Below are 27,724 nucleotides of genomic sequence, written 5' to 3'. Positions count from 1 at the left end.
CCCCGTATGATGGCTTGACTTTTCATGGAGCTTTGTAGACATGGGAAAGCTTTGCACACTTGTAAATGAGACTTGTGCGACATGTCTGAGCGTTGATTCTACGTTGTTCGGTGATTAAGTAAATTCATCAACAGCACAGGGCTTGGCTACCTGAGGAAACAGCTGTTGCCTCTGTCCCACAGTGGATCTTGAGTCTATAATGCCAAAACGAATAACAACGGTAGAGTCTATCTCATGATTTGACTCTTGGCTCTCGGGTTAACAGAAATTTACCTTCTATTAATGCCCACCTTGATGGATGTTTGGCACGTAGCCATTTGGTACTTCTGCCTACAAGTTATGGTCCAGAATGTGAGACACAGTAAATCCATTATGCAGGTGGGAGGGAAGGATTTTAACTGGTCTCAGGATATGATCCCTTTCCTAAAGGGCAAACAGTTTTAGGCAACAGGTGTTACAGTGCAAGGGAAGGCACTTTCATCATTATGTTATTTTGATTTGATCCCAGGTGCTGAGATATTTCAGTACCCCTTGGACTCCGTTTCTGTCCTAACATGGAGGTGGTTCAATCAGCCTCTAAAGAATTCACTAGCGCTGAGAAATCCTTCAAGAAAATACCCAGCGTCCTTCTGGACAGCCTAGTGGAGGAACCTAAGAAAAGACATGCTGTCCCCAATCACCTGCTGGAATCAAGTGAGTTTCTGCTCTCTGTTCGCCAATTTTAAAGCAATCCTTGGAGGCACTTCTTTTTTTTTTCTTCAGTTCATAGGCAAAACTCCCATTCTGTTGCTTAACCTGTGGCTCCCTGTGAGTCCAAATCATAGGAGAGGCAGCCAGGAAAGCAGTCGTGTTTATACTGTTCTGGCTGACCTCTAAATTTTGTGGTGTCTTGTTGAAGCCATAAAGAGCTAGATGTTGTGAAGTTACTGTGCCAAGCATCACAGAATAACATAATAGCTGATGCTGGAAGGGACCTCTGGAGATCATCTCGTTCAACTCCCCTGCTAAAAGCAGAGTCACCTAGAGCAGGTTGCTCAGGGCCATGTCCAGTCAGGTTTTGAATGTTTCCAAAGATGGAGACTCCACAACCTCTGTGGGCAGCCTGTTCCAGTGCTTGACCATCCTCACCATAAAAAAAAGATTTTTCTTATGTTTAAAGGGAATTTATTGTATCTCAGTTTGTGCCTGTTGCCTCTTGTCTGTTCGCTGGATACCACCGAGAAGAGTCTGGCTCCATTGTCTTTATACCCTCCCATCAGGTATTGAAACACATTGATAAGATCCCCCCTGAGCCTTTTTTTCTCCAGGCTAAACAGTCCCAGCTCTCTCAGATGCTCCTCATATGAGAAATGCTCGAGTCCCTTAACCATCTTAGTGGCCCTTTGCTGAACTTGCTCCAGTAGCTCCATGTTTCCTTTGTGTTGAGGAGGCCAGACCTGGACAGAGCACTCCGGGTGTGGGCTCACCATTGCTGAGCAGAGGGGAAGGATCACCTTCCTCGACCTGCTGGCAGCACTCTTCCTAATGCAGCCCCAGATGCCTTTGGCTTTCTTTGCTACGGGGTTACATTGCTGGCTCACGGTCAACCTGTTGTCCACCAGGACCCCCACATCCTTTTCTGCCAAGCTGCTTTCCAGCCAGTCAGTCCCCAGCCTGCACTGGTGCTTCGATTTTTCTCCTCTCCAGGTGCACCAGGACTTTGCACTTTACCTTTCCTGATCTTTGTGAGGTTCACGTCAGCTCATTTCTCTAGCGTGTCAAGGTCCCTCTGAATGTCAGCACGCCCATCTGGTCTGTTGACCACTCCTCCCAGTTTTGTACCATTTGTGAACTTGCTGAGGGTACGCTCTGTCCCATAGTCAAGATTATTAATGAAGATGTTAAACAGCAGTGACCTCAGTATCAACCCTTAGGGCACAGCACTGATGACTAGCCTGCAGCTGGGCTTCGTGCTGCTGTTCACAACTCTTTGAGCCCAGCAGTTCAACCAGTTTTCAGTCCACTCACTGTCCTCTTACCTAGTCCATACGCCATCGATTTGTCAGTGAGGATGTTCTGGGAAACAGTGTCAAAAGACTTACTGCAGTCGAGATGACCAGCATCCACTACTCTCCCCGTGTCCACCAAGGCAGGCGTCTCATTGTAGAAAGCTATCAGGTTGGTCAGACGTGATTTCCCTTTCGTAAATCCATGCTGACTACTCCCGATCACCTGCTTGTTCTTTACGTGTTTGGAAATGGTTTCCAGGATTATTTGGTCGATCACCTTCCCAGGGATAGATATAAGGGTGACTAACCTGTCGTTCCCTGGATCCTCTTTCTTGCGCTTCTTGTCCAGAGATAAACTGGCCCCAGGATAATGAACCTGCGGGGGTGACAGATGCCATTTTAACGTTCCATTCAACTAGTTATGCATCTCAAGATCCTGTCTTAGCAGGAGAAATGAGGTCTGTCTCTGTTTTCTCTCTATAACGCATTGGGTGCTAAATAAACACACTAGATGAATGTGACAATCATGTCTGTTTCACCTGTTCTCCTTTTCTCCCTGTTCCATTATCTTTCTTTCCAGAGATTTATTCAAAACTTCAGAGGAATGAAGTCATACAGGCTGAGCCTGCTGTGTTACACTACGGAGGGTATGAAATTGGAAAACATCACCAACAGACGCTAGTAAGTGTCAGAGCAGAGATCCTCTCGGGGCCTGTAAAAGCATAACAGAACCTGAGTAGACTGCTCGTGATCATGAATCCTCTTGCTCTGTGGAGTACTCTGTAAAGCAGCCCTTAAAATCAGTGGCCCTGAGGTAACAAAACAGACAAGTAACAACATGGACAAGTACCATGCTGTGGGCATTGCAGGGTTAGAATGATATGTGACTTGCAAGTCATTCATGAAGGATCCCTGCTTTAAATCCATAAAGGATTGCTATCAAAATATATTGGACTGACTTTGTGGCTCCAGCCATGTTCACTGGTGGGAAGATTTTGAAAGTACCTCTGGCTTTCTGGCAAGTGTAGTTTGATCTAAGGAAAGAAAGTCAGGACATACATGTTTGATTCCCTTTCCTGATGAATAATTTGAGCATCTACTTTCCCTCTCTCTGCTTTTCCTTTTGTCTGTCTTTGTTCATATAGAAAGTGCTTTGAGGCAGAGGTTGGATGGCTATGATGAGCTAGGTTGACCAGGTATAAAGACAGTAAACAAGATGCAGGAGGCTTTGCAGGCTGAACTGGCACAGTCCAAAGGTTTGTTACTTTGTGATCCAGAATAAAACAGTGGAATATTAAGTCATTTCTGTTCTTTCATACCTTTGTAAAAGGGAAGTCAATGGGTTGTTAAATTTTTTGTTCCTTTTGCATGTAAACAAAAAAGCAGCAGAGTGATTCAACCGTGGCTTCTGCCTTAGAGATTAGTCTTGTTGATTTCAGGCGGAATTCACATAGAACAAGGTGCAGTTCTTCCTAAGTAAAGAACTATGACTTTGTTCCGAAGATTGAAAATGTAGGTTGCGAGGTTTAAATAGTTTTCTTTTTAAATTCAGAGCATACTCAAAGTTATTTCCACCAAAGTAGAAATGATTGCTATAACTTCTTTGCTATGGATAGTTTCAAATATACAATAGGCATTCACAAACGACCTCTCATATTGTAAAGCGTTTAGGTTGTTGGTTTTCTTTTGTTCTACAGAAGCTGATAAATATTTCTGGTGATGTAATAAACCTTCACATTATACCACCGCAGACAAAATATTTTCAGATCAAATACAACAAAACAGTAAGTGTCAGAAAACCTTCACACTGCTCTTTGCACACAGCACTGTGTTTGTTTCATACGAGCGGCTTTCACATACCTTCTTTTTGTGTTATTTTCTAGCACCGGCTTGTCCCTGGCTTGTCATTTGTGGTTACTGTTGATTTTTGTCCTGATGAGTGGCGGTACTACTATGACTGCATCCGAATTCACTGCCAGGTAAGGATTTACTATAAGAAAATATAGTTCTAATGGAATAAGACAACAGTTAAGACACGATGCTAATGATAAAATAAAGGTACAATTAATTCCCAAGATTCAAAGATCTGCCACAAATGTATGATGAAGCACTGCTTATTAGAGCCACGTGAGTTTATATGAAAAAGTCTGGACTGGAGTATTTTGATTTTAAGTACCCAAAATTTTTTAGCATAAATTTTTCAGACTGTAAATATCCCAGTGTTGCGGGGAGAATATCTTCCTCCTTTTGTAATTCTTTGCCCATAGATCAGTCTTTGTGCTTTACTGGTGCAGTGTTTCAGCTGAGCAGGCTTGCAGATGTTCTAGATAGTTACTGAAAGTATAGAAAGAGAGATGGATACTGAAAGCAAGCAGAATATCAATATCCTCAGCTGACACAGTGATGATCTTGAAGGTGTTTCATACCCAGTCACTGACCAAATGCTATATAAACTTCTACTTTCCATAACATTTATTCAGTGTAAGAAATTAATATTTACCACGTTTGCAGGGAGAAGATACATTACTCGTTCCTGTGCACGCCTACCCTGCTGTAAATGTTGTAGAATTCCCATCATTTATAAATCTGTCTGATGTATCAGTTGGTCAGAGGTGAGTTAAGGAGACACGTTTGTCCATATTTTGTGGGACACGCTCAAAATCTGAAAAATCTGAAAAATGTGTATATAGATGGATCTGGGGTTTCAGCTGCTTGAAGTTGGTGCTGACTCACGTCATTCATCATCTGGTGAAGCTGTATGGCTGTATACTAGCTGCTTTTCTCAATCTGTACACTCCTAAGTACTATGTCTTTTTAGAATTAATAAGTCCTAACCTCATGGATCTTCCTTTTAAGAAGAAGGGTCCTGGAACTGAAGGCGTGAACTAGTGACGGTAGACTTTAGTCAGTGACAGCAAATAGCTAACCTCAGTCCAGAGATGAATCAGTCATTAGATTTGCTTCTTCTGTTTGAAAACATTTAAAGTAATCTTCTGATGCGGAGCACTGAATGGCATAGACTTTGTCTTACTGTGGCGCTTGCATAGATGCAGTACTGAGTGTTTCAATGAAAAATCAGTAATAATTGTAGTAGAAACTGGAGAGGGGAAAAGGAGAAGGGCATTCTGTTGATCAGGGTCTAGTTTTGCATATTGACTTGTATTAGTAATAATTATGGTGATTCTTGTTGGTATAAAGATCTGAGTGAATTCTAAGAATTGAAGGTCTTAGCTGGGTTTTCGCTTAGTTTGTGACTTAGCAGGAACTCGTGAATTTTATTGAAGCATGAAAATATGAATAGGAAGGCATTTAAGAGGAAAATGGAAAATTCTGGAGATGATAAAAATGAGCCTGCCTTTGTAGAAAGAAAAAATTGTGTCTTTTTGTTTAATTGGTCTTCTAAACCTCCATAGTCAGTTAAATTCTAGAGAATCCCACAGAAATGACATCTCAGCTTTTTCAGAGGACTGAACAGGCCCATGATTTTTGGGTGCCCCCAGGTATGGTGTGATTCTGCTTATTTGCTCCATTTTTATAACAAATGCTGAAGTATACAGAATTTTCATGTTCTCACAATACAGAAAAGAGATCGGACAGGGTACAAAATGAATACACTTTTAAATAGTGTGAAAAGTTTCTAACATGACAGGGATCTACAGAGATGCATTAGAGATGCATACAGAGATGCTACAGAGATGCTACAGAGATGCATACAGAGATGCATCTCCGTGGTGCCCAGCAACAGGACAAGAGACAATGGGCAGAAACTGAACCACAGGAAGTTCCATCTGAACCTGAGAAAAAACTTCTTCACTGTGAGGGTGACAGAGCATTGGAACAGGTTGCCCAGAGAGGTGGTGGAGTCTCCTTCGCTGGAGATATTCAAAAGCCGTCTGGATGTGATCCTGGGCAATATGCTCTAGGTGACCCTGCTTGAACAGGGAGGTTGGACTAGATGATCTCCAGAGGTCCCTTCCAACCTAAACGATTCTGTGATTCTGTGATTCTGTAATTAGGAATCTGGAAGAGTTCCTGAAGAGAAAGCTGATGGTTTCAAACCTTTATTCTTACGAGTATTTTTCATTATTAAGCTACTACAAGCTTTCTTAAAGGTGAAAGCTCTCTGAGATACTTAGCACTGTACAGAACCCAAGGAACTATGGACTTGATCCACTGCCCACTGAGATCAATGGAATAACTCCCTTTTGCTTCCACAAGTGTGGGATAAGACCCATATTCTACCAGCCAGGTTTCTCCTTAGGCACAGAAGGTGCACAAGGTAACAAATGGTACGATTGCCTTGTTTTTAAGGCACTTAAGTTACTGTTTGAGCTGTACCTTGAAAGAAATTGCTTCTCCAATCTGCTGTTACATTTTCTTCGTGAGCAGGTCATGTTAAGGCAGAGAAAAAAGGCTCTTGCTATTATTGTTTATTTTCCTAAGCTTTTCAAATAGTGCTTTCTAAAGGAACACTGTGTATAGCATACATTCTTTGCTAATCAGCAGGATAGGATTTCAGTCAAACAGTTTATATGAAACAATTAAGCCTGGGTAAATTAGTCTTGATTTGTAGGATGATGGATGGAGTTATACCAACTCTTGTGTTTCAGCTTGGTACATGAAAATAGATTCAAACAAAAGCTAGGCAGCATGAAAAGATGTGTTCTAATATCTCCTCACACAACCAAAGTGAGACTTAAAGGATTTTTATGAAAATGAGGCCCCTGCAGCATTATTTTTGCAGTGGTTGAAGGCCAGTCATGCTGATGTGTCAAAGTATTCAGCACTTTTGAACACTGTACACTAGAGTCTTCTCTCATCCTCTCCCACAAGGAAGGCCATGGGGAGGAGCCTGATTTCTGATTCTGTACTTATTGTTGCTCTAGTTTGGATTGTTTGTGTTTGCTAGATAATGCAGCTTGTAAGAATGTAAGGATTCAATGCGTGTTGTGTATAATATCATTTTCCAACCAGCTATTGATGATCAACTGCAGTTTCATTCTTTCTTCTTCCTTTCTCTCTTTTTCAGTAAGGAATATGTTATACCTTTGCAGTGCAGCTGTCCAATAGATTTTGAATTCCACATTGATTTCATTCAGCGTGACAAAGCCTTCACCGTCCAGCCAACATTTGGTAGCTTGCACTTATTTAAAATTCTAAAAGTTAAATGCGTATTTACTGAGTATATTTACTTGTGACCATTTATTCAGTGTTGTATAGAAATGTATCTAAAAAGATACAGCCTTTGCCCTGGAGTGTTTGTGGTTAAACGCAGGCTGGTAATCTTAGTCATATGCAGCCTCATGGCAAATAGCCCTCTGCAGATGGTAGGTATCTTTCCTCCCTGCCCAACTGTGAACCTCCTGCAAAATATGGAACTTCCCAAACAGGTCACCCAGCCTTTGTCTGCTCTCTTCACACACTGGAGGCCTTTGAAAAGGAAACAAACAAGAAGGTACGGCCCAGAGTTTGGTTTATCATTCCTTTCCCCAAGAACAATGTGGTTCCTGGCCCATTAAGGGACCAGATATCTGTCTTTTTGTGACTGGTATGTCAGGTCCCTTGACTGGAGGCTTTTTGTATGTTTCCTCATACCATAAAATGATGGACGATGTTTACATTTGTGTTAAGTATAGTAAGAGGGGTCAAAGCCTGGCCCTCAAGTGGCTCACTGACTCTGTGTGACACTACTCAGTGCTGGAAAACGATTTACTTCTCTTTTGGAGCTGCTTGGGTATTATCAAACCCAGGTTTTAGAGCGGAAATAATCACTGCCTCAGGAGAGCCAGTTTATCTGCAGCATGTTGCGAACCTCTCCTACTGAAGAAATACAGCAGCTATCAAAGACCATGGTAGCAAATGTGTGCATTGCTGTTGATCCTGTTGCTGATACACAGGAAAAATAGAAGGTGACCTCTGCTCCATCAAACACATTCGCGTACCCATATTTCCCTAGTTGTCTGGAAGAATTCAGTAGAATTGTGTCTGTTGCCTCAGGACGTGTTACAGTCATGAGCACAAAATGCATTGCTGCAGGTGTATCTTGGAATGGCAATAGATGCTAGAGTCAGTCTACATCTCTGTGTAGGGCTTTACAAGAGGCAGGGACTTCTGGCTACAGTACCGTCAGTGATTTTCCTGCCTATTGATGGCAAGGACTCTCTCTTGAGGCAGGCATAAGTATTTGCAGGTCAGTTACTTTCATAGTTGTGTTTGCCAGATGCCAACAGAAGCATGTAAGAGCCCAGTGGATCTCAAAGAAGCGTGTGAGTGAATGAGACCTGGCTGCCTAATTCACATGGGCACTTTGGTCAATTCCACTCAGATACATAAGGATCTAAATAAATAAAAACCGTCATAAATGATATATGACAGTGGAATTTAGACTCCAATTACTCATGCACATTAATAAAACTTGCTGTTGCTCCTGTATGTAGAATGATATAAATGTGTGCTATCTTATCAGATTCCCATTAAGCGCTGTATCATCTGCATCTGTACTAAAAGCCAAAATGTGACACCTGGGGAGAAGACAAATCTCTTCCATGTTGGTCCAGTGTCTCTGCGTGTTTTAGACTGGGCTTGTAGAAAAGGTAGGGTCCCACTTGCCCAGATGAGCTGTCCTGAAAATTAGCATACCCTCATCTTTCCCCAGTTTGTTACTGTTTCCGGTGCAGAAGAGTATTATGCAGGTAGTTTGATGCTGGAGATTTAACAGACAATCATCTGGATGATCCCCAACAATGATAGGTACATAAAATAAATTCCAGAGTAACTAAATTGCCAGCCATTTCTAAAGTTATATATACACTGTCATTTACAAAACTGAGCAACAGAGTCTTGCTCTCCTTAATTCCATGGGGAAAGGGGTTAGCCTTCTGATCTGGTTTGTCTTTAGCATAGAAGAAGTGATTGTAGTAATTGGAGCTGAATGGGTAAAAGCATACAGCAATTGAAAGTTCCTACCTTTTACAAATTAGAGGCAAGGATATTAAGCTTTTGTCAAGTTGGGAATTACTCTACTCCATTTAATCTAGCTAATCATGCTGCAACTTAAGTTGTACTCACTAGAAAATTACTGCTGCAGATATGTTAGTTAACACCACTGAGAAGCATGGTGTTACCCATGGTATAAAAGGAATCAGTATGTTTATATGAAATTTTTTGGATGTGGTCAGTTCTGTGTTTCCAATAGTGTTTACCTACGATAAGCTCTTGAAACGTTACACATGAAGGTTGCCGTCCATACTGACAGCTGAGTTATTAAACATTGTAATGAACATAATTCCTCAGATCATGTTTTGATGTGATCTGGTTTTTTGGGTTTTTTTTTTTTTCCAGGTTAGCGAAAACCTTAGGGGAACAGGATCTTGCACTTAGCTCTGGCAGCTTTGATGTTAATTCTGATTTTTTGTTTCAAGTTTTCTGAGTTTGGATGGATTTTCATGCTCCAGTTCAGAGGCAGTATTTGGACTCCATCAGATGTGGTGTTCACAAAGAAGCTGAGCTATGTTACTGCCTTGGTTTTGGTTATTCTTTAAGAGTTCTTGCTGTGTGCTTTAAGAAGTTGAAATTGTAAGGGAGGAAAAGGAAAACATTACAATTGAGCAAAACTGGGCATGAAGTGTAAAATTCATTAAAAGAATTTTGGTTTTTGCACAGTCACAAGCACAGTTGCTGGAACTAATTCATATTTTCAAATTGGCTCAATTCTGGTGGGCAAAAAAATCCCAGAAAAAAATCAACCTAGTAGAAGTTGGTAGCCAAAAACTTTAAGCAGTCATCCACTGAGGTGCTGAGAACCCTCTAAGGAGCGCACAGAAGTGTCGGCTCCCTCTCAAGCCATAATCAAATCAGCAATAATCAAATAATCTAACAAATTCCACCACAAAAAATAGACAACAAAACTAGCTATTCTTTAAAACTATAGGATGCAGAAAACTAGGCAATGGTCACTTTACAAAGATGAGAAATTAATATTGTATGACATTAATGAGGAACTGAATAAACTCCTTGTTTCAGAAATACTGAGAAGCATCACGGGCAGTATCCTGGGATTGCACTGACTGTTCAGGGATACAAAGGGAAGAGTTAAAGTGGTTTGAGAAAATCATGGAATGGGTAATAAGAAAGCAAGACACACTAGAGGCAGCTAATGTATCAAATCTGGAGCATTCCTCAAACTTGAAAGAGCACAGAGAAATGTATTTATAATGCTTTGCTCAAGAAACCAAAAAGTAACAGAAAATTGAGAGTTGCAGATATAAGTGAAGAATTTTTGCATATAAACAGTCTCTGTCATTTTCAAAACAGTAGGAAATATTCTTGCAGTCTTACTGTCAAATCTCCCTGCTATTGCAAAATATCTCCCATTACTTGGTAACGGATAGTTCTGGAAACATGCTTTGAGACCTGAAATACTTTCCAGGCTTACTGCCATCCACTCAAACACTAATACTGTTTAAAAAATATAGTCCAGCATCCATTTCAGTATATTTGAATGGACTCACTGGGAGGTATTCTCATTGTTTTTCTCCTCTAATCACAGGAATCATTCCAGGCAATGGGAAAGTGGAAGTAACTGTGAAATATTCTCCACTTCAGTATGGAACAGCACACATGAAAATGCAGTTGTGGATTTCACAGTTTCTCTCAAAACCCTATGTATGTGTGTTCACAGGAACATCAACACCCCATCTGGGTCTAATGTATGTGTGACTGACTGATCTTTGAATATTTTTGTTCGTTCTAAAAAATACACATGAAATAGGATTTCATGCCACTTTACTGTAATCATTTTAAGCATTCGTATCTATGGAGACCTAAAATGCTCTAATGGCATTCAAATGTTAATACATGTATCTGCTTTTTTGGTGACGTATCATCTGCTCAGAATGCTCTGACTCTGTTGAAGTGAAACTACCAAAATAAAAATAATAAGATGTTAAATATCCCTAAAGAAGTGTTGAGCATCCTCAGCTTCTATTATATCTGCTATATTGTACTCTTCTTGCTGAGATCTTGCGAGACAGAGGTTTTGTGGAGCATCTTTTGGCCTATACCTAATATTTTGCAGACTGCAAAGTTAGTGAGATTAGAAAGTTTGGTTCCAGTCAAAATCTGAGAGGGAAAATTCCAGCCTCCTTTGTGTGTCTGGAAGGGATGTAAATGTATGTACGAGACTTACATCCCACTTGCAAAGTACTTATAAGAGCAATGTCTGTCCTTCTGGCATCTAGAAAAGAAGAACTGGAAAAACAAAGAAGTCCTTCAAAGAAAAAAGCTGTGCCTGCAGGGAGATCACTGGTGTGGAGAAGAGACCAGTCCAGCCAAACACGATCCAGGCCTATTGAAAAAGTAAAGGTGTGAAGAGATAATAATCAGAAGTACTTTTCAGTACTCACACTCGTCCTTGCTTCTATTCCTCCCTATTAATTCTTATCTCTTAGGAAATTGAGTACCAAAACCTCAGGTTCCCCACAGACTTGTCAAATCCATATGCTGTGGCAACTGTTTTGAATCAGGAACCAGGCAAACTGAAGATTAAGGACTTGAAAGAAGGTAACATAATTAAGCAGCATAAATTTGGTCTTATCGTTTTGTATAGGTTTCCAGTGAGGAACTCAGCTTCAGAATTATTGAGGTCATGTGGTTGTAGTTTCTTTGGGAAATGTCACCTTAGCTTTGTGCATTAAAAAGTTCAGTTATCACAATGGATGTTTTTCTCAGTTAAAAACTCAATCTGATTTGACATAAGATACGGCTTTTTAATATTCCTGCAGTCCTTCGCCAAGGCAATGAAGGGACAAAAACAAGACAGATGAAGGAAGCTGTATTTGAACTGAAAGTTAAACAAGCTGTGCAGGAAGAGGAAGCAAATCATCTGAAGTGGTGAGTGTTAATCACTGTTATTAGCAACACTAGGGTTTGCTTAACTAAAGCTTCTATAAATGATGTATGCGTTATCTACTAGTGTGTAATGCTGCCATTGCAAGTCTTGATGGGTTTGTCTTACGTTTAAGTTACTATTGCTTCACTTTCATTTTTTTCACTTCTGCCTAAGAGGAATCTGATTAGTAATCAGTAGTAGTACTGAATAAGGTCTTTGATTTTACTGTGGTTGCATTCAGAGAAAAAACTGTGGAAAACCTCGTTCTCCCAACCTTATTCTCATGTATTCCCTCTTTGTGTCCCAAAAGACAAAGGGAGCTTTTGCCATGGTTATCAATAAATGTTGAAACTGGACTAAAATGTATATAATACAGAGTGAATAGAATGACATATGTACATCAAATAGTGTAAAGCAAAGTGCACAATCATGTGTTTAAGCACACCGCAGTTTCATTTGCAGTCCACAGAACTGCTCTTACCCTGAATGTTGTGGTCTTCTCGACACCTTAGGAAGAGGAGACTTAGTCCATTTTCCTTTAAATAAGCAAACTGCACGTTAAGTAAAGCATTTTTCTTTCCTCTACTGTAAATGCAGGCAAGTTCATAAAGGCAAAGATCCAATGTCCATGAAATTTAAAAAAGAGATTATTGAAAATCGACAGAGGGAAGATGAACAGTACAAGGTTAGTCTTTGCTGTTAGTTCTATAAATTTAAAATCAGACTTACACTTTGGACTACATGCTGTGCACTAGTGAACAGTATTAAGTTCTTTACCTTTTCGGGTTTTTTTAATACATCAGTACAAACCTGTACTAGTTGTACTTCTTCCTGCAGTTAATAATCATTATTATTTCTGCAAATCACTGTTTCTGAGATGGTTTTATCCTGGGGGAAGTGGGCAAGAGGAAAATTACTAATGGAAGTGTGACCCAATACTTTCCCAACCTGGTAGTTTTGCACCTAGCCACATCACAGTGCAACAATGCAGCTGAATCCTGTCAGCGCTGTGGCTGCATCCAACCCTCTGTGTATATTGTACCGCTCTGAAGAGCTAATGTCCTGAATGGCTCGGGTGTAAACATGGTCAGTACTATCACACAGAGCCATAGTGAAATATTTTATCAGGTGCCTCTTCTATACCCTTGCCCTCCCTATCTTTGGTTTCTTTCGGTCACCCCAGACTCTGGCTCATTTTCCATGGAAGTGACAGCAGCAGCAGGTGGTGGCAAGAACCGTTTACTCCCAAGTGGCGCAGCACTCAGGGACTTGCCTCTCCTATTCCCTCAATTTGCTATGGCTCCGCTCTCACATGCAAGTAGCCTCTGACATTCCACTGACTTCCAAGGAGCTGTTTCTGAAAGTGAAATTATTTATATATAGGGTCAAGCCATAATATACACGCTGAGTGAATTAGTTCACACATTGTGAATTAGTTCAAACGTTATGATTAATACTAACAAAGAAGGAGATGAATAAGAAAAGGGATCTAAAATGTGAGATCATTGCATCACTTAATTAGATATCTGTCCACTTTGTTTGGAAACATATATTTACTTACCTGTTGGCCCTTGGGGCAGTGGAGGTCTCTGGCTGGTTTCACAGTTGCCCTCACAACGTTCAGACAGAGGCATATCTTTGCTGTTGCTGTCAGTTTGTTCACCTTGAGTGTCTTTAGGCTTCAGGGAGTATTTATTACCTTTCCATCATTTGCCCAAGTGGTTCATGTCAAACGCCATATGAGTGGCCATCCTGGAGACCTTTAGCTCGTCTATCTTCTATTGCCCTAACCAAAACCTCAGCCCATCAAAATACTGGGAATTTCACTCCACATGATAACCCCAAGAGTTTTGTTTAAGACATAGTAGTATCCAGGAAATCAAAAACTAGGTAAGGAGAACTGAGATGGAAGATGATAGAACAAAAAGAAGCTCTGCTACTCATCCAGTATGTCTGAACACACAAAAGTACGAGGGTTTCAAAGAAGTGAAGTGATACTAGCAGTAAACTGTTTCACAGACGAGCAGATGTGAGAGCAGGCACCTTTGGAAAACGTGGTAGAACAAGAGTTCACAGAAATGGGAAAGCTGCAGGCAATTTATGTAGGGCTGTTTAGGTGCCAACTTACAGCATTGTTTCTGCAACCCTTCTCTGCACTGATTTTGGCTATGCAAAGTGGTCTGTGTTTCATTAGGGTGGGGACCTGATTGAAACTCGGGGCCCAGAAAGACATTATTTACTTTGTTTGATTTACTAAAGCATTGCGATAATCGCTCCCTGGAAGGGGAATGAAGTCTGTGTTTTGTCAACCAGCTCCAGAACATTACATTGTAAGTGAGTTTCCACTAATTGTAAGTAAAGAAAGAATTCCTTGAATACTTTGCACTAATGTGACTGTTCTTCTTCATGGCAAATTAGATCCAAAGAGGAGATCCTATCATAGAAAAGGAGTTTCAAAGGAACAAAGTAGAAGTTTCTTTCAGACGTGTTATCCGGCCTGTTGAGCAGGTTTGTTTATATGTTACTAGCACTTACTAAGATAACAAACAGCTTTAGCAATTTGGCACTGAATGCTTTTCCTCCTAACGTCAGTCCCCGTTTCTGTGTCAGTGTCTTATTTAACGACTTTTCTTCTAGTACATTATGGCGAGCACCATGATATGTGCACAATTCATCTTCTGATGTTCTGATCTTCTAATATGAGAGGCAAGTGGAAATCTGCAGGCCTAACCTGAGATTAAAGCTGCTTGTTCCTGAGAGCTCTGTCAGGAGCAGCTTTCTCATATCCAGACATAGGATTAAGCCAACCACAAGATTTGAGAACTTTATCTGCAGGTCAGATCGGCAGGGACCTTAGTGGTAATTAGGGTTTTTTTGTCTTTCTTTATAGTGTGATCCTACTTCCTAGGATCAATTTCCTAGGATTATCCGAGAGCTTTGTTTAATAAGTACTCTGCTACTGAAGAAACCTTGGATTTTAGCAACACAAGGAATCCTTGCTACCTTCTTCCTCAGGAACATGTAGCTGTAGTAGCTGGTCTTTCACTGTACTCTCATGCCTGTTACGAAGTGCTGAGAATTGTTTGGTGGGGCACAGCAGGTGGTTGTGTGGATTTGGTGTTCTGAGGACCTTCCTGATCTAATTGCTGGCTGAGTAGTTGCCCATTTGTTGAGAGGAACTGTGTTCTGGGACCCAAAGGGTCCTTCCAGTCCCACATTATTCTATCACATCAGTTTAAATCTGGAGAGGAAATCATACATCAAGGAAGAGATTTACTTGGGTTCAAAGAGCATTCAGACAATTCAAGGCATTAATTATAGAGACATTACCTCTGTCTCAGGTACGCCCAGAGCCAGACATCACTAGATGTTGGGAGACTGTTATGGGGAATTATCACTCTAGGCTTACGCTGGTCTTTCACCCTTCTGTAGGTCTGTGCCATCAGCCATGACTGGAGACAGGTCACTGGGTTTGCTGGCCCTCAGCCTGAGCCTCTACAGCTACTCTAGGTTCACATCTGTGCAAGATGAAGTGTGTACTCAGTAGAGACTTGGTTCACTCCCTCCACTGTCCAACTGCACATATATTGGACTTCAGCTGTAGTGTGTGGTTGTCATTTATGTGTGGATGCAGACTATTCTACGTTATCTCTGCATTCCCCATATGGCATCTGCAGCTATTTCATGATTACCTCCCCCTGAAGCACTGTGGTAAAGATTTCTGTTTAAAAGGCAATAGGGTGACATGGCCCTGAAAGGAAATCATTCAGCTGAACATTTTTACCTGACTTAATTTCAGTGTTAGGAAATAATGTATGGATTCAGGCCAGGAACAACTTGGGCTGGAGGATGTTCTTCCCTCACCTAATTTTAAAAAGGGTGTCCCTTTTTTTCCCCTTCCCCTTTCCCTTCCTCTTGCCCTTCCCCTTCCCCTTCCCATTCCCCTCCCCACTATGCAGCGTCCAAGTGTCCATCCCACATTTGACTTGCTCCGTAATGACCTTTGGGACAAGAGAAACAGGATGTTGAGGAAATTCCAACAAGCAGCTTACAAGGTAATGTGAACAACCAGAAAGCAGTGGGATGGCATAACACCTTGGAGATATCACAAAAGCATGCAAACTAGCACGTAAGAGGTCTTCACAGCTACCCAGGGATTTGATAGCTTGATAAATGTGTCCCTACTTCACCAGGAAATAAGGGTCTGGGGTAAGTTTTGTCTTCAACTATTGCTTAAGGATTTTTTTTTCAGAATCAATTGATAAGAAGCAAATTCAAAAGAACTGAATTTAGAATTTGTTAAGTTAAAAATACTTTTGTACGAGAAGAAGATTCTAAAAAGCATGTAGAATACTGTATCCAGTTTGGGGCCCCAGTGTGAGAAAAACATTCATAAACTGGAGCAAGTTCAGCACAGGGCCACGAGGATGGTCAGGGGCCTGGAGCACTTGCCCTTTGAGGAGCTGCTGGAGAAGATGATCCTATTCAGCCTGGAGAAGAGAAGGCATCAGGGGAGAGCTTGTGGCAGCCAGCAGCTCTAGGGAGTTTATCAAAGATGGAACCAGGCTTTTTGCAGCAGTGCGTGATGGGCCCATGAGAGACAATGGGTGTAAATTCAAGCGAGAGAGGTGTAGACTGTATATAAGAAAGACCTTTCTCACCATGAGGACAGTCAAGCATTGGATGAGGTTGTGCAGAGAGGTTTTGCAGTCTCCATCCTTGGAGGTTTTGAGGACCAGACTGGATAAAGCCCTGAGCAACACGGTCTGATCTCATAGCTTACCCTACTTGGAATAAGAGGTTGGACTAGAGACCTCCTGAGGTCTCTTCCAACCTGAGTTATTCTATGGTTTTATGATTTTTTTTGAGAAGCTAAAGATGAAATCAATAAAATCAGCTATCTCATTGGGTTTAAATATCTTTCATTTCCACTACTCTTTTCCTAGTAAATCCAAGTGCAGCAAGCAATATGGAAAGTTCCTGCACTCTCAATATCCAGTTTAGATATTTTTCTCAGATCTGTTCCTTACCACAATCCACAATATTAGGCTCAGTACAGAGGTCCTGTATCATGCAAATAATGAGGTGGCTAAATAGTCCCTTCTGGTATTAAAACCTAGGGATCTTCATTGTCACTTTGTGATACGTAGCACTGGGCAAATTACACACTGCATGTTGCTACTTATTCTCCTATTTAACAGAGCCACAAGTATTCGTATGACCCTGATCGATTGGCTGTTTGCTCACTGTTAAATATGTATATACTGATAAACACACCTGAAGGGTTTTGGCCTATCAAAAAAAGTCTATTAAACTGTAAGACTAAACAAATGGTTGCTCTGTTTTTGATGTGTAAGGTCACTGTGGAGTAAATACCTATTCTACGTCTCTCCTTCCCCATTTTATCCCTCTTGGAGCAGAAAACTGTAGCAAAAATTCTTAAATAGAGATGCGTGAGTGACCTTTGTAGAATAAATAGTTGTAAGTATTGTGTATTGCTATGACTGTAAATCTTAGACTGCTCAACTTAATATTAAACTTTAAAATTCATGATCGTTCTCTTAGATTCTGATTCAGATTCGGCTAAATCGTTTGCTGCTTTTGTTCCGTGGGCTAAACAGAGAAGCCAGAGGGTTGGAGGAAAGCTCTGTGTCTGGTAAGGAGTAAAAGAACAAACTGGTATTTTGGCAATGAATTTTGATCGCTTGGGTTGTACTGCAGCATGTCAAAGGCATTACATTTGAACTCACCTGCATACATAAATGCACAATCCCTGCACAGGAGCCTTCAAGCAAAAAAGAGAAGTGTGGCAAGGTAGAAATGGCTGCAGTCAAAATACATCTGTTTTAAAAGTGATTTTAAAATGTGATTAACTTCTTCTAAGGTAAGCAGGACAGGTGGAGCCCGAGAAGTTGGGGACATGGGGTAAGAGGAGCTGAGAAAGACACCTGAATATGATGAAGACGAGATGTTTGAACTCAGTGCAGTGAGATAGCAGGAACCAGGAGATACACAGCCAGGTGGCCAGTATTGGGTTGAGTTTTTCTCCATATCCTTTTCTCATACAACTGCTTGCAAACCCTCACCTGACTTTGATTTTGGGCCTGTTCAGCTGAGAAAGTTAGTGGTTCATTTCTTCTTAGCGAAGTGAAAGTGCTGGCCTGGAAAAATCACTTTAACAGTCACAGAAGGAAATTGTCCTTGGATGGAGTCATAGTTCGATATACTGGGGACAGAGGAAGGTTTGTGTCTCTTGCATCCCACTCCCTCATACACTCACAATTTGACAACTGCTGAAACGCCTTTCCATATCAGACCTTTCCTGCTTCTGCAAGTGAGGGTTCTTTAATTCCCAGCGTGCAGGAAAACTCATTGCAGGAACTGCAGGGGTGCTTCAAGTAGGAGGAGTAATGGCAGTCAGTGTAAGACAGGCCTTCAGACTTAAGTCTACCTTGCTGAGTGAAAACAGATAGAGAGGACTGTGCTGGAAGGTGTGGGCTGTGATGACTTGCTTGAAAAGATGTAGTCAGATCTGTCTGCTAGTCATGGTATTCTGCCTGATATCTTGTAGATGTGGCATTTAAAGCCTTTAGGAAAGATTATCTTACATTTCGTATTAAAATGACTACACACATCTTGTCTTAGGATGTTAAATACCTATTTTGTGGCTTGGTCTATTTTTCAAACAGTGTATTACAAAAGCATATTACAAAAGCATAACATTTTCTCTCTGTTGATGACAGAAAACAGGAGTTTCAGCAAACCAGAGAAAGCTGAAGAGTGTAAGGGCATTTCTTCCAACATATCTGAAGATCGTATCTTACCTTTTGAATTCCCCACTGACAGTTCCCTCCAGCTGCGCAGTGATTTGGTAAGTACTGTACCTAAAATGGCAGCAAACACTCAAGTGAGAATTTTGTTGAAGACGTTGGCCCCAGGCCGAGCTCTGCTTTTATCAAAGCTTTATAATGTGACTTAGTGTTCTGGAGTTGCAACAAATTAGTGCATGACTTCTTATTTACTGAAGGTACTGCCCAAAATAGTTAAGAATCTTTGCATTCTCTTAATTACGTTCTAAAATTCTGAATAATATATTAATGGCCAGAGCTAGTTAAAATACGTGATTTTGCAAAAGAAAAGAAATAAAAAAGCAACTGAAACACCAAAATCCAAGAAGGGACTGGAGAAATATCAAACAAAGCGTTCACAGAATTATTTCCATATATTTTCAAGTAGCTGTGCTGATGAATTGTTGCCAGTGAAAAGCAACCTTTCCACTGTGTTACTGGGTTTGTAATGCTGTATTCTTTCAGGCACCTGATGCTCTTGGCCTAGTTCCTGTCACATCTGCAGACATAAAAGTGAGACACATTCTTCCCTATTATGACTTGAAGGTGAGTCAGTACAGTTCTCAACTGTGTCATGTGTTCTGTTTTACTAGTCCAGTTAGACATGTTTTCTGCCTGATTCAATAGCCCCAGTGTGCAGCCCAGTAGAAAAGTTGCCTGAATAAGTCTGTGTGATTAGCATGCTATTATTAAAAACAAATCTCAGCTATTTCCATACATAACAAACTGTAGCCGGCAATAGGAGACAGATAGAGAAATGAATCACCTCAACTGAAATTATTGCATCTCTCAGGCACCGAGATGCATCTTCTACTATGAATGAGGGTACTGTACAAAAGCCCCACAAGCCACCCACAGCTTTTCCTTTGATTTCAGAGAGCAAATATACCATCCCGTTATAAAAGTGTCCTTCCTCTTTAGCGAGTAATGGAAATCTTCTGTTTATTTGGGATCCACTCATACATGCTTAGTTCATGCATTCCTGCATAGGATATACAAACATCTTGAAATACAGAGTATCATTTTTTCAACTTTATGAATACAGAAACAGTTTTTTACTTCTGAATTTTAATCCTTTTTCTCTCAAATTTTTGAATAGCAGAAGATCAAATTCTGCATCTCATCAAAGTGAAAGAATTTCCTGAGGTTCACAGTGATCCAGGTTTTAGCTCAGTTTCCTCTTTTTCTTTTTTCCGGTACAGAAACTTTCTGTTAATGTCTTTTCTCCTTGTTAAACTTTGCTTCATGTATCAGTGTTAGGTGTTTTGCTAAACATAGTTTTTCTCTACCCCATTGAGTTCAATGTGTTTGATCAAGAAACTATTAAATCTGTGGTCTTTCATAAAAAAGCAAGAATGGATATACTCCTTTACATGCTCATTCAAGTTGTAACGGTGAAGTATTGCTCCTCAAAAGTTTTGATCACATACTATCTTCCTGAATAGTGATCCAAGTATCTAATACCACAGAGATGTGACAGGCCCATGCTTAAGCTGGAAGGTTCCCCTCCATGAGTTAATCAGAAGTGATTGTTGTCATGTCCTGCAGTACATCTTTTTCCTTTGCAACTAGGTTCCTCAGCATTTCAGCATTATGAGGTACCAGCCGTTTTGTACACACCATGCAGCCACAAGTTACAAACCCCGAAAACTTTCCCGACCGCTGAAGCAGGGAGCCCAGGTAACAAGTCATCTCAAATACAAACTTCCTTTGCTGAAGTCATTCCCAGCCCTACGCTTCTACAATTATTTGATTAATTTTATTTCAGCACATTTACCAAAAGGCTAACTGCACTCTGAAATCTATTGATGTCTGTGTTTTTCAAGGATGAATTGATTCAGGTAGTTGCTTCTCCTGAGAGACAGCTTAACTTGACCTCCCAGAAGATGGATTTTCACACACAATCTTCAGAAGAAGTAGCAGAAAGGGACATCAGCCTATTAAAATTGGTTCCTCCCCAAGCTTTAGTCCACCACCCTGAGAGCAGCCCACTTCGTATTTTTGTGAGTAGAAGTTTGCTTCCACAAAGAACCTAAGAAAGGAGGGGAAAGGGTGTTTGTTTCATCAGAGGCCCGATATGGAATTGGAGTGCAGTTCTCTTCGGTCCATCTGTAACCTTGCCCAAATAGGTAGGACTGGTGTAGTCTTTTCCTTCTGTTCAACAAGGGGACTGCAGTTCTGCTTGATTCTTAGGCAGAAAGGAAGAGAAAAATGAAGTCAAGCTCTATGCTTGCATGCATCCAACTGCCTTAGAATTTCTGATAGTTCTCATAGCGTCTTAAAGTAGCATTTCCAACTTTTTAGGCATATAGATTCGAAAAGTTGTAATCAGGGGCATGGGAGGATTTTCAGTGACTTGATTTTCATGCGGATTGTGCTACTTGGTATCAACTGCAAAAGGTGTTTCCCACACAGTACAGCATGACAACACAGTGCAGAGGTAACTCTGAGCAGGCAGAGACAGCTGTACAGCTCAGTGCAGTGCAGTGTTGGGGTGCAGGCAGCATCTCCATGCCAGCGTGGCACTGCACCTCAGCTGGATAGCTCTATTTTTCAGCATAACTTGTTTGCTCAAATGGAGGAGATGTCAGAGCCCAGTGTGTGCTAGCTCAGAGATCTTGTTATAACATATGCAGTATAGATTTGTTCCCCCTGCTTGTGGCTAGGACTCTAGTGAGCTTACTGATGAGAACCTCCGTGCTTCTCCTTCATCCCTGTGTCGTGTCAGTGTAAGAGCCAGGCACAGCTTGATCCCACAGTACCCAGCATCAGACTGAGTTCAAGAGCAGATGCTAGTGCAGTGAAATCAATGGCAAAATGCTCAGTAGCTTCTGCCACAGCAAGGCCAGTGCCTTTTCATGGATTCTGGACTGTTCAGAGAACCAACAATGGATTTTGGAAGCTTCAGGCAATAGTATTTTTCTCCCAAACTTGGGAACAACATCTGAATTGCTGTATGTTAGACAGCAGAGAAGGTGGATGAACCAGGCAGACTATGGGTCTGTGATGTGGGGAGAAGAAGGCGGATCAGGTGTCACACTGAACAGGAGAGTCGCAATGGGATAAAGATGTGAGTTTGGAGTGAGTGAGTTAATTGTAAGAATTGAATTTTCATTGATTCAATTCTTTGTGATGCTCAGAATGATTTTTTTTTTTTTTAAATAATCTCTTCTTTGTTTTCAGAACCCCACTCCAGGATTATTTCCAGTTTTACCTCCTTTGCCATATTCTGAAACAAATATTGAATATCATCTTTGTCCTCATCCAAAATACACCTTTACCAAGGAATGCCCCAAAGGATCCAGCATTCCAATCACACAGAAGAAATTTCTGCATCACACGGTATGGCCTGCTGGGTTTATTGTATGAGTACTTGCCTTGAATGTGTTTTTCCTGAGAATTGTTCCAAGGAATCCAAAAGACAGATGAGCCATCATCCTAAGTAGAAAACATTCTCAAATATAAATTATGCATGCCCCCAAATAGTCAATAAGTGGATTAGAATAACTTTTTCTTGTTAGACTTTCTCCATATCCCTTATTTATCCCTGCGTACTTCTCTGCTCTTTACTTCTTTTCACTTTCTGCTATATTTTCATGACCTTGCAGTGGAGAAGCATCTTTTAGATATGGAGAACTGCAGCTCCTCAAACTCCCTCTGTCCTACAAGCCTCTCCCCCCACTGCATTATATATTAGAGGCAAGCCTCTCTCCCCACTGCATTATGTATTAGAGGTCTGACTGCTGTAGCACTTGTCATTTCAGGAAGTGATTCGTGGTGTAATGAGCTGGAGAAGATTCTTACCGGTGGTGTATTCCACCTTTTCTAATGCTCCCACATTGACAAGTACAACAACATCAAGGTAAGAAAGAATCTGAATATACACTGCCTCTGTCCTGCACCAGCTTCTACTGTCTGTAACTGCACTGAGTAGTAGCAAGTCCCACAGATATAAATGTGGCTATGGGTGTACTAAATTGCTGCTCAGAAATCCTAAACAAATGTAGAAAATACCTACTGACCTCTTTGGAGGAAAGGTTAAAAATCAATATAATTAGAGGAAATATCTAGCCCTGCAATTGGAGCTTCGGTGAGGACTTTCAAAAACATCTGCTCTGAGTGCTTTTTTGATTCCCTCCCGGAAGATTCTGGGAAGTACAAGCCCAGTCTGTCTTGCAGAAGTATGAACACTAAAACCTGTAGCATATGGAGCATCTTCACACAATGGTAGCCAGCATCTCTCATGCTCACCTTCCCTCATATCACAGTAGGTTCTGGTATACTCAGATTTTCCTGGAATATTCAAAAAAACATCTTCTTTAACTTCTGTAACTACAATTACCGTGAAGTTTCAAAATGTAACTGCTGTGTGCAGTTACTCTCTGCCCATCTTAAACAAATGCCCTTTCCACCACAGGGATCCTTACAGTTTGGATATGCTTCCGAGAGATGTACCACCAATGCTGGATGACTTACCTGAGAGAGACAGGGAAAATATAAATGACTAGTAAGTTTTTCCTCTATTATGTATTCAGTGTGATTTATTAAGTGTTAACCACTTGCATGGATGTGTCTAAACCTGTTCTGAGAGATTCTCAAAGACAAAAGCACAAAGCCCCTCTTATGTAAAACATACTTTTGTTTTGGTTGGCTAAAATTTACTTTTAAAGGGATAAAATCTGATTGTTCTTCAATTTACCAACTTCTAGTGAGATAGATGAAACTGAGTTCAAAGTGATGCTTACTCCAGACATGATACGAGCTGAATTTCCACAAGTTGGACAGGTGCTCTCAGAAGAAGGCCAAGAGAAATCAGTAAAAGAAGAAAGGTAATTATAATTACTGAAATTAAGAGAGAAGAATAGCAAGGAATGTGGGAACAAGCCTCTCCTTTTGAATTATGTAGAGAGTCATACCGAGATGCCCTACAGGCTTTATTGCTGAGTGGCATGCAGATCTGGCACTTTGAGCAAATCAGAAGTCTCCTGTCTTATATTTTGCACTGCAAATACAGTGCATGGACTGGGCTTCAGCAAGCAGCTGTGAACGTGGCACACTAGCCTGAATGTCTCTGACTTTGGTTTTATCAATGTAATCTAGTGCTTGAGGTAGTTTTCTTACCCTCTCGGAGATGTTCACTGTTCTTAGACCAATGGGTTTTCTGTCCTTTTTGGTTAGATATTTACTAATATGTGCCCTTAGAAATTTTCCCCTGGGATGATGCTTTTTTTTTTCAGGTTCCTCCTAGGAACTGGTCACACTCATTGTACTATCCCAGCTTCACACCCCCATGGATGCCCGTTACGTTTTAGGCACACAGCACAGCATGTAAAACAACTTGCATTCATAAACGCAGAGTTGCCTGCTCCCTGAAGTTATAAACTGACCACTGTAACGGCTAAGTTCTGCCAGGTGCTCTCAGTGTTGTCAGGCCAGTGTCCCAAGTTTGGAGTTCAGCAGAGAAACCTTGCAGGGCATCTGAGGATGAGGAAAGCTCTGAGGGACAGGTGGGCCTTCTGTTGGGTTTTATGTTTACCACCACGGTTACAGAACAGTGCGCAGGACTGCCCAGCAGTTCTGTGGGGCCAGAAGCAAAAGTAGGTTCGCTGTGTGAAACTTGGGGGTATGTAATGTTGCAGGAAGGATGCAGAGAGGTGTATGAGTTGGTAAGAGGGACAATGCGGGCAGTGGCTTGAGCAGCAGGCAGTATGGTCAGGATAAATGATTGCAGAGGAACATAGGAGAAGGTGCTGGGTTCTAACCCTGTGTTTTCACAGATACCTTGTGTGGCTTTGAGCCAGTGAATTACTCTTTCTGTCCAACTGTTGCCCCCTCTTTGAAGTAGGCATAATGATGCTTAGCTGTCTAGCTAACTGGGATGTGTATAATAGCTTGAGACTTTCAGAGTCACCAAGAGATTTGAATGTCTCATTTTCTTTAATTTTAGAGGGAAGGACTGACGTGCAAATCTTGTGCAAGTCTATCAGCCATTAAACTTTTAAACATTATGAACTCTCTGACAAGACGCTGATTGCTGTATTGTGATTACTACAACATTGATTGAAAATAATTTGCTGTAAAAAAGCATATGTGTCTGACTGAGTGCTGCTTTTTGCATTTTCTGACACTCTGCTTGTTAGAACATGTGGATTTGGGATAGCTTGTGTAACTAAAGAGTGACCTTTTTCTCCACAGTGATACAGGGCTGGATGGTGCTTTTTCTGGGTAAGCAAGTTGTATGACCATAAGAGTCATTCTTTTTGAAGTTTACATATTTTCTTCAAAACTAAAAATACTTTCCTAAATTAAACACCTCTAGTTATTGATATTACAAGTGTTCTTTTCAGTCCAGTTTGGCTATCTAAACTATCTGAAGAGTCTACTTTAACTGATGATCTTAAACTCCAGTTGTGGAACATTTGTTATATATAATAGGAAATATGTGTGCCACTTAATATGCTTTCTCATGCCATTCTAACTCTGTTTTCTACAAGTATGACTACATCTCTGTAGCAGTCTCTGTGTTCCGCTTATGGAAAAAAAACCTATGGTCTAATAGCAAAAATAACAATGCGTTTGAAAAGTGTAGTTCTGATTAAGAACGGGACTTTGGAAGCTGTTCTGATCACAAGCTCCATCCTAATAAAAGCTGGCTTAAGTTTATGTCTAAGAATGGGCTCTAGAAGACAGAAGGTGTCCCTGGAAAGTGTTAGACACTGGATATTTATATTGAATTGGTCCAGAGGCCCTGTTTCCTAAAAGGACTAAGGACGCAGGAAAGAAGAAAATCTGCTGGTGGATTTGGGTTGGTCTACTTTCACTGCCAGTTAGACTTGGTGAATGCTTTCCTCTGTTTGGCTTTATGAAGAGGGAAGCAAAATTGTATTATCAAACAGTGAAATCCTGATCTTTTCCCTCATTGTTACTGATGAGGTTGTGTGTTTCATTAGATGACACCCCATTGCTCCTCCACAGTAGTTTCAGTGTTTTATCCTTAAAGAAAAAAAAATTTCATGTGGATTTTCTTCTTTTGACATTGGAGCCTATGTTCCTTCATAGATAAAACATAGAAAGTCAACGTAGCATGGGTTTACCTATCTGGTGATTAGCTTTCCAAGCTTTAGCCAAGCTGAGAGTGAGTGTTCTTTTCACAGTTTCACCTCCCTTCCAGTTTGGTGTAAGTAAAGGAATATGCTCTGTATTCACATGGAATAGTTCATATGCAGATTATTTATTAAAACTGTAACAAAGAGAGAAATTATGTCTCCTCCTTTGTTTTCATCAGCATTGCTAAGTAATTCCCGTGACTATTTTAAATATAAATGATTTTCTGAACTTCTTGCAGAGACCCACACAACCATCCAGATGGACATTTTCAGCCCCAGGACGAGAGGCTAAGGGAGAAGATTCAAAAACATGTGGAGAAAATGAAGCTGAAAGCAATTAATAAAACTCTCATTCTGGAATAAGAGTAATTTTATGAAATCCATGTTTTTTTACTACTTATCCTGTTAATGCTTGAGGCCTCCTGTGTCACAACTATGTGAACTTGCATTCAGTGAGGTCAGCAACGTCAGTTGTGCAAAGAGAAATGAAGCACCAGTAGTGCCATCTCTGCCAAGGACTTTCACTGTGTATGTTGCCCCAAATATAGTAGTTGCTGCGATGGGATTCCTCAGCAATGTTCCTGCTAATTTTTTACTGGTGTGAAGTAAAATGTGAATAGATTGATTATTTGAATACAGTCCACTCTTTTCAAATAAAGAGCGAAAAGTCCTCATGACCAAATTGTTCAGATTTTGGGTTTTAGTTATGGCCTATCTTTGAATTTTTGCAGGTAAGTCACTAAGTCTCTGCCTTGACTGTAAATCGTGCACTTGAGTTTGTTAGTGGAAGAGAAGACCTGAACACTGTGTTACTGTCCAGAAAGATAATGTCCAAGCAGATTTCATTACCTGTTCAGGGGTTAATGCAATGAACAGCTCTCTTGCCAAAAGGGGATGTGGATCAGGGTGACAAAGGAGAGCTTCAGAGCCCCGTAAGGGGCCTATGATGCACAAGGTGTATTCCTTAGGAAAGGAAACTACTAAGCATATCACCTTTCAGCTAAGATATTACCTACTTTCCTGTGGGTAGGCTGGCTGTCAGACAAACTTGGTTTTATCTGTGGGGAGCTGGTGGCTCATTTTGAAGAATGGTCCAGGCTATTTGTGCTGAAAAGCATAAATCTTCTGTGCTAAAAGGTATGGAAAATACAGCAATACATACTGCGTCCCTAGGAAACGTACTCCTTTTGAGATATACTTAGAGCCCCCATGAAAATAAATTTCTTTCACAAAGAAGAGATCAGTGTAGACATTGTAAAAATCCCAGGGGACAGAAAATGGGAAAACAGGGTGGAAATGAAGCTGCAGAATAGCTTGTATTATACTAGCCACTCATTATTTTTCCTCACTTCAGAGAAACAGCTGTTAAGTTTCTGCCAACTGCCTGGCCAGCAACAGGTTATTCAGAATGCAGGTTTGGCTATCTGCAGAGTTTCTCTGACTACATATGACTGCTTAAAGACTTAAACATTGCTTTTTTCCCCTGCAAGTCCTGAGGAAAACAGGTGATCTTTCAAGAGGCCCACTAAGACTTGAGCATGATTCTTAATGTGGCCATAACAAAATCATTTATTAAGAGTTTAAGTTAAATCAAGGGTTTTAAGATCCTTAGGAACTGTCATGCATCAGCTCAATTTCGATGTCTAATAAAGATGGAGTAAGCATGCAGAAGCCGTGGTGATCAGAGTAACCAGAGTTGATCTGTTCTTAGAGCAGTATCCTTTTTCCTTCCTTCTCCTCCAGTTTCACTGTCACCCCAATGGAAGGTAGTCCATTCAAAGAAGTCCATTCAAAGAAGTCCATTCCACTCAAAGAAGTGAGCCACATTTCTATGTAAGTGATCCTCCTTTCTGTGTTTTGAGGCTTTTATGGGCCAGGGTTCAGCGTGCAGAG

The 27,724-nt window shown here is 40.8% G+C and overlaps 1 protein-coding gene across 3 annotated transcripts in view; it reads left to right on the top strand.

The window, feature by feature from the left end:
• Positions 1-27,500, top strand: part of CFAP221 (cilia and flagella associated protein 221) — a 30,310-nt gene extending 2,810 nt beyond the window's left edge. For 2 of the 3 annotated variants that reach the window (XM_009677207.2, XM_068949144.1), the window contains exons 3-26: positions 509-693; positions 2,569-2,669; positions 3,686-3,772; positions 3,872-3,967; positions 4,500-4,600; positions 7,018-7,121; positions 10,537-10,696; positions 11,228-11,351; positions 11,438-11,549; positions 11,771-11,879; positions 12,475-12,562; positions 14,296-14,385; positions 15,837-15,932; positions 17,443-17,533; positions 18,621-18,748; positions 19,191-19,271; positions 20,298-20,405; positions 20,552-20,728; positions 21,909-22,067; positions 22,490-22,587; positions 23,143-23,232; positions 23,435-23,554; positions 24,921-24,950; positions 26,071-27,500. In XM_009677207.2, the coding sequence (XP_009675502.2) occupies positions 555-693; positions 2,569-2,669; positions 3,686-3,772; positions 3,872-3,967; positions 4,500-4,600; positions 7,018-7,121; positions 10,537-10,696; positions 11,228-11,351; positions 11,438-11,549; positions 11,771-11,879; positions 12,475-12,562; positions 14,296-14,385; positions 15,837-15,932; positions 17,443-17,533; positions 18,621-18,748; positions 19,191-19,271; positions 20,298-20,405; positions 20,552-20,728; positions 21,909-22,067; positions 22,490-22,587; positions 23,143-23,232; positions 23,435-23,554; positions 24,921-24,950; positions 26,071-26,194 (2,613 nt within the window). In that variant the 5' untranslated portion in view covers positions 509-554 and the 3' untranslated portion in view covers positions 26,195-27,500. Of the gene's footprint in view, positions 1-508; positions 694-2,568; positions 2,670-3,685; positions 3,773-3,871; positions 3,968-4,499; positions 4,601-7,017; positions 7,122-7,378; positions 7,444-8,454; positions 8,582-10,536; positions 10,697-11,227; positions 11,352-11,437; positions 11,550-11,770; positions 11,880-12,474; positions 12,563-14,295; positions 14,386-15,836; positions 15,933-17,442; positions 17,534-18,620; positions 18,749-19,190; positions 19,272-20,297; positions 20,406-20,551; positions 20,729-21,908; positions 22,068-22,489; positions 22,588-23,142; positions 23,233-23,434; positions 23,555-24,920; positions 24,951-26,070 lie in introns of all 3 variants that reach the window. The other variant, XM_068949143.1, reaches the window with a different exon arrangement.
• The last annotated feature ends 224 nt before the right edge of the window (positions 27,501-27,724 follow it).

This window comes from Struthio camelus, chromosome 6 (assembly GCF_040807025.1).
Source record: "Struthio camelus isolate bStrCam1 chromosome 6, bStrCam1.hap1, whole genome shotgun sequence".
Taxonomy (NCBI): Eukaryota; Metazoa; Chordata; class Aves; order Struthioniformes; family Struthionidae; genus Struthio; species Struthio camelus.
Note: the sequence above shows the minus strand (reverse complement) of the source record. Positions and strands in the feature narration are given on the sequence as shown.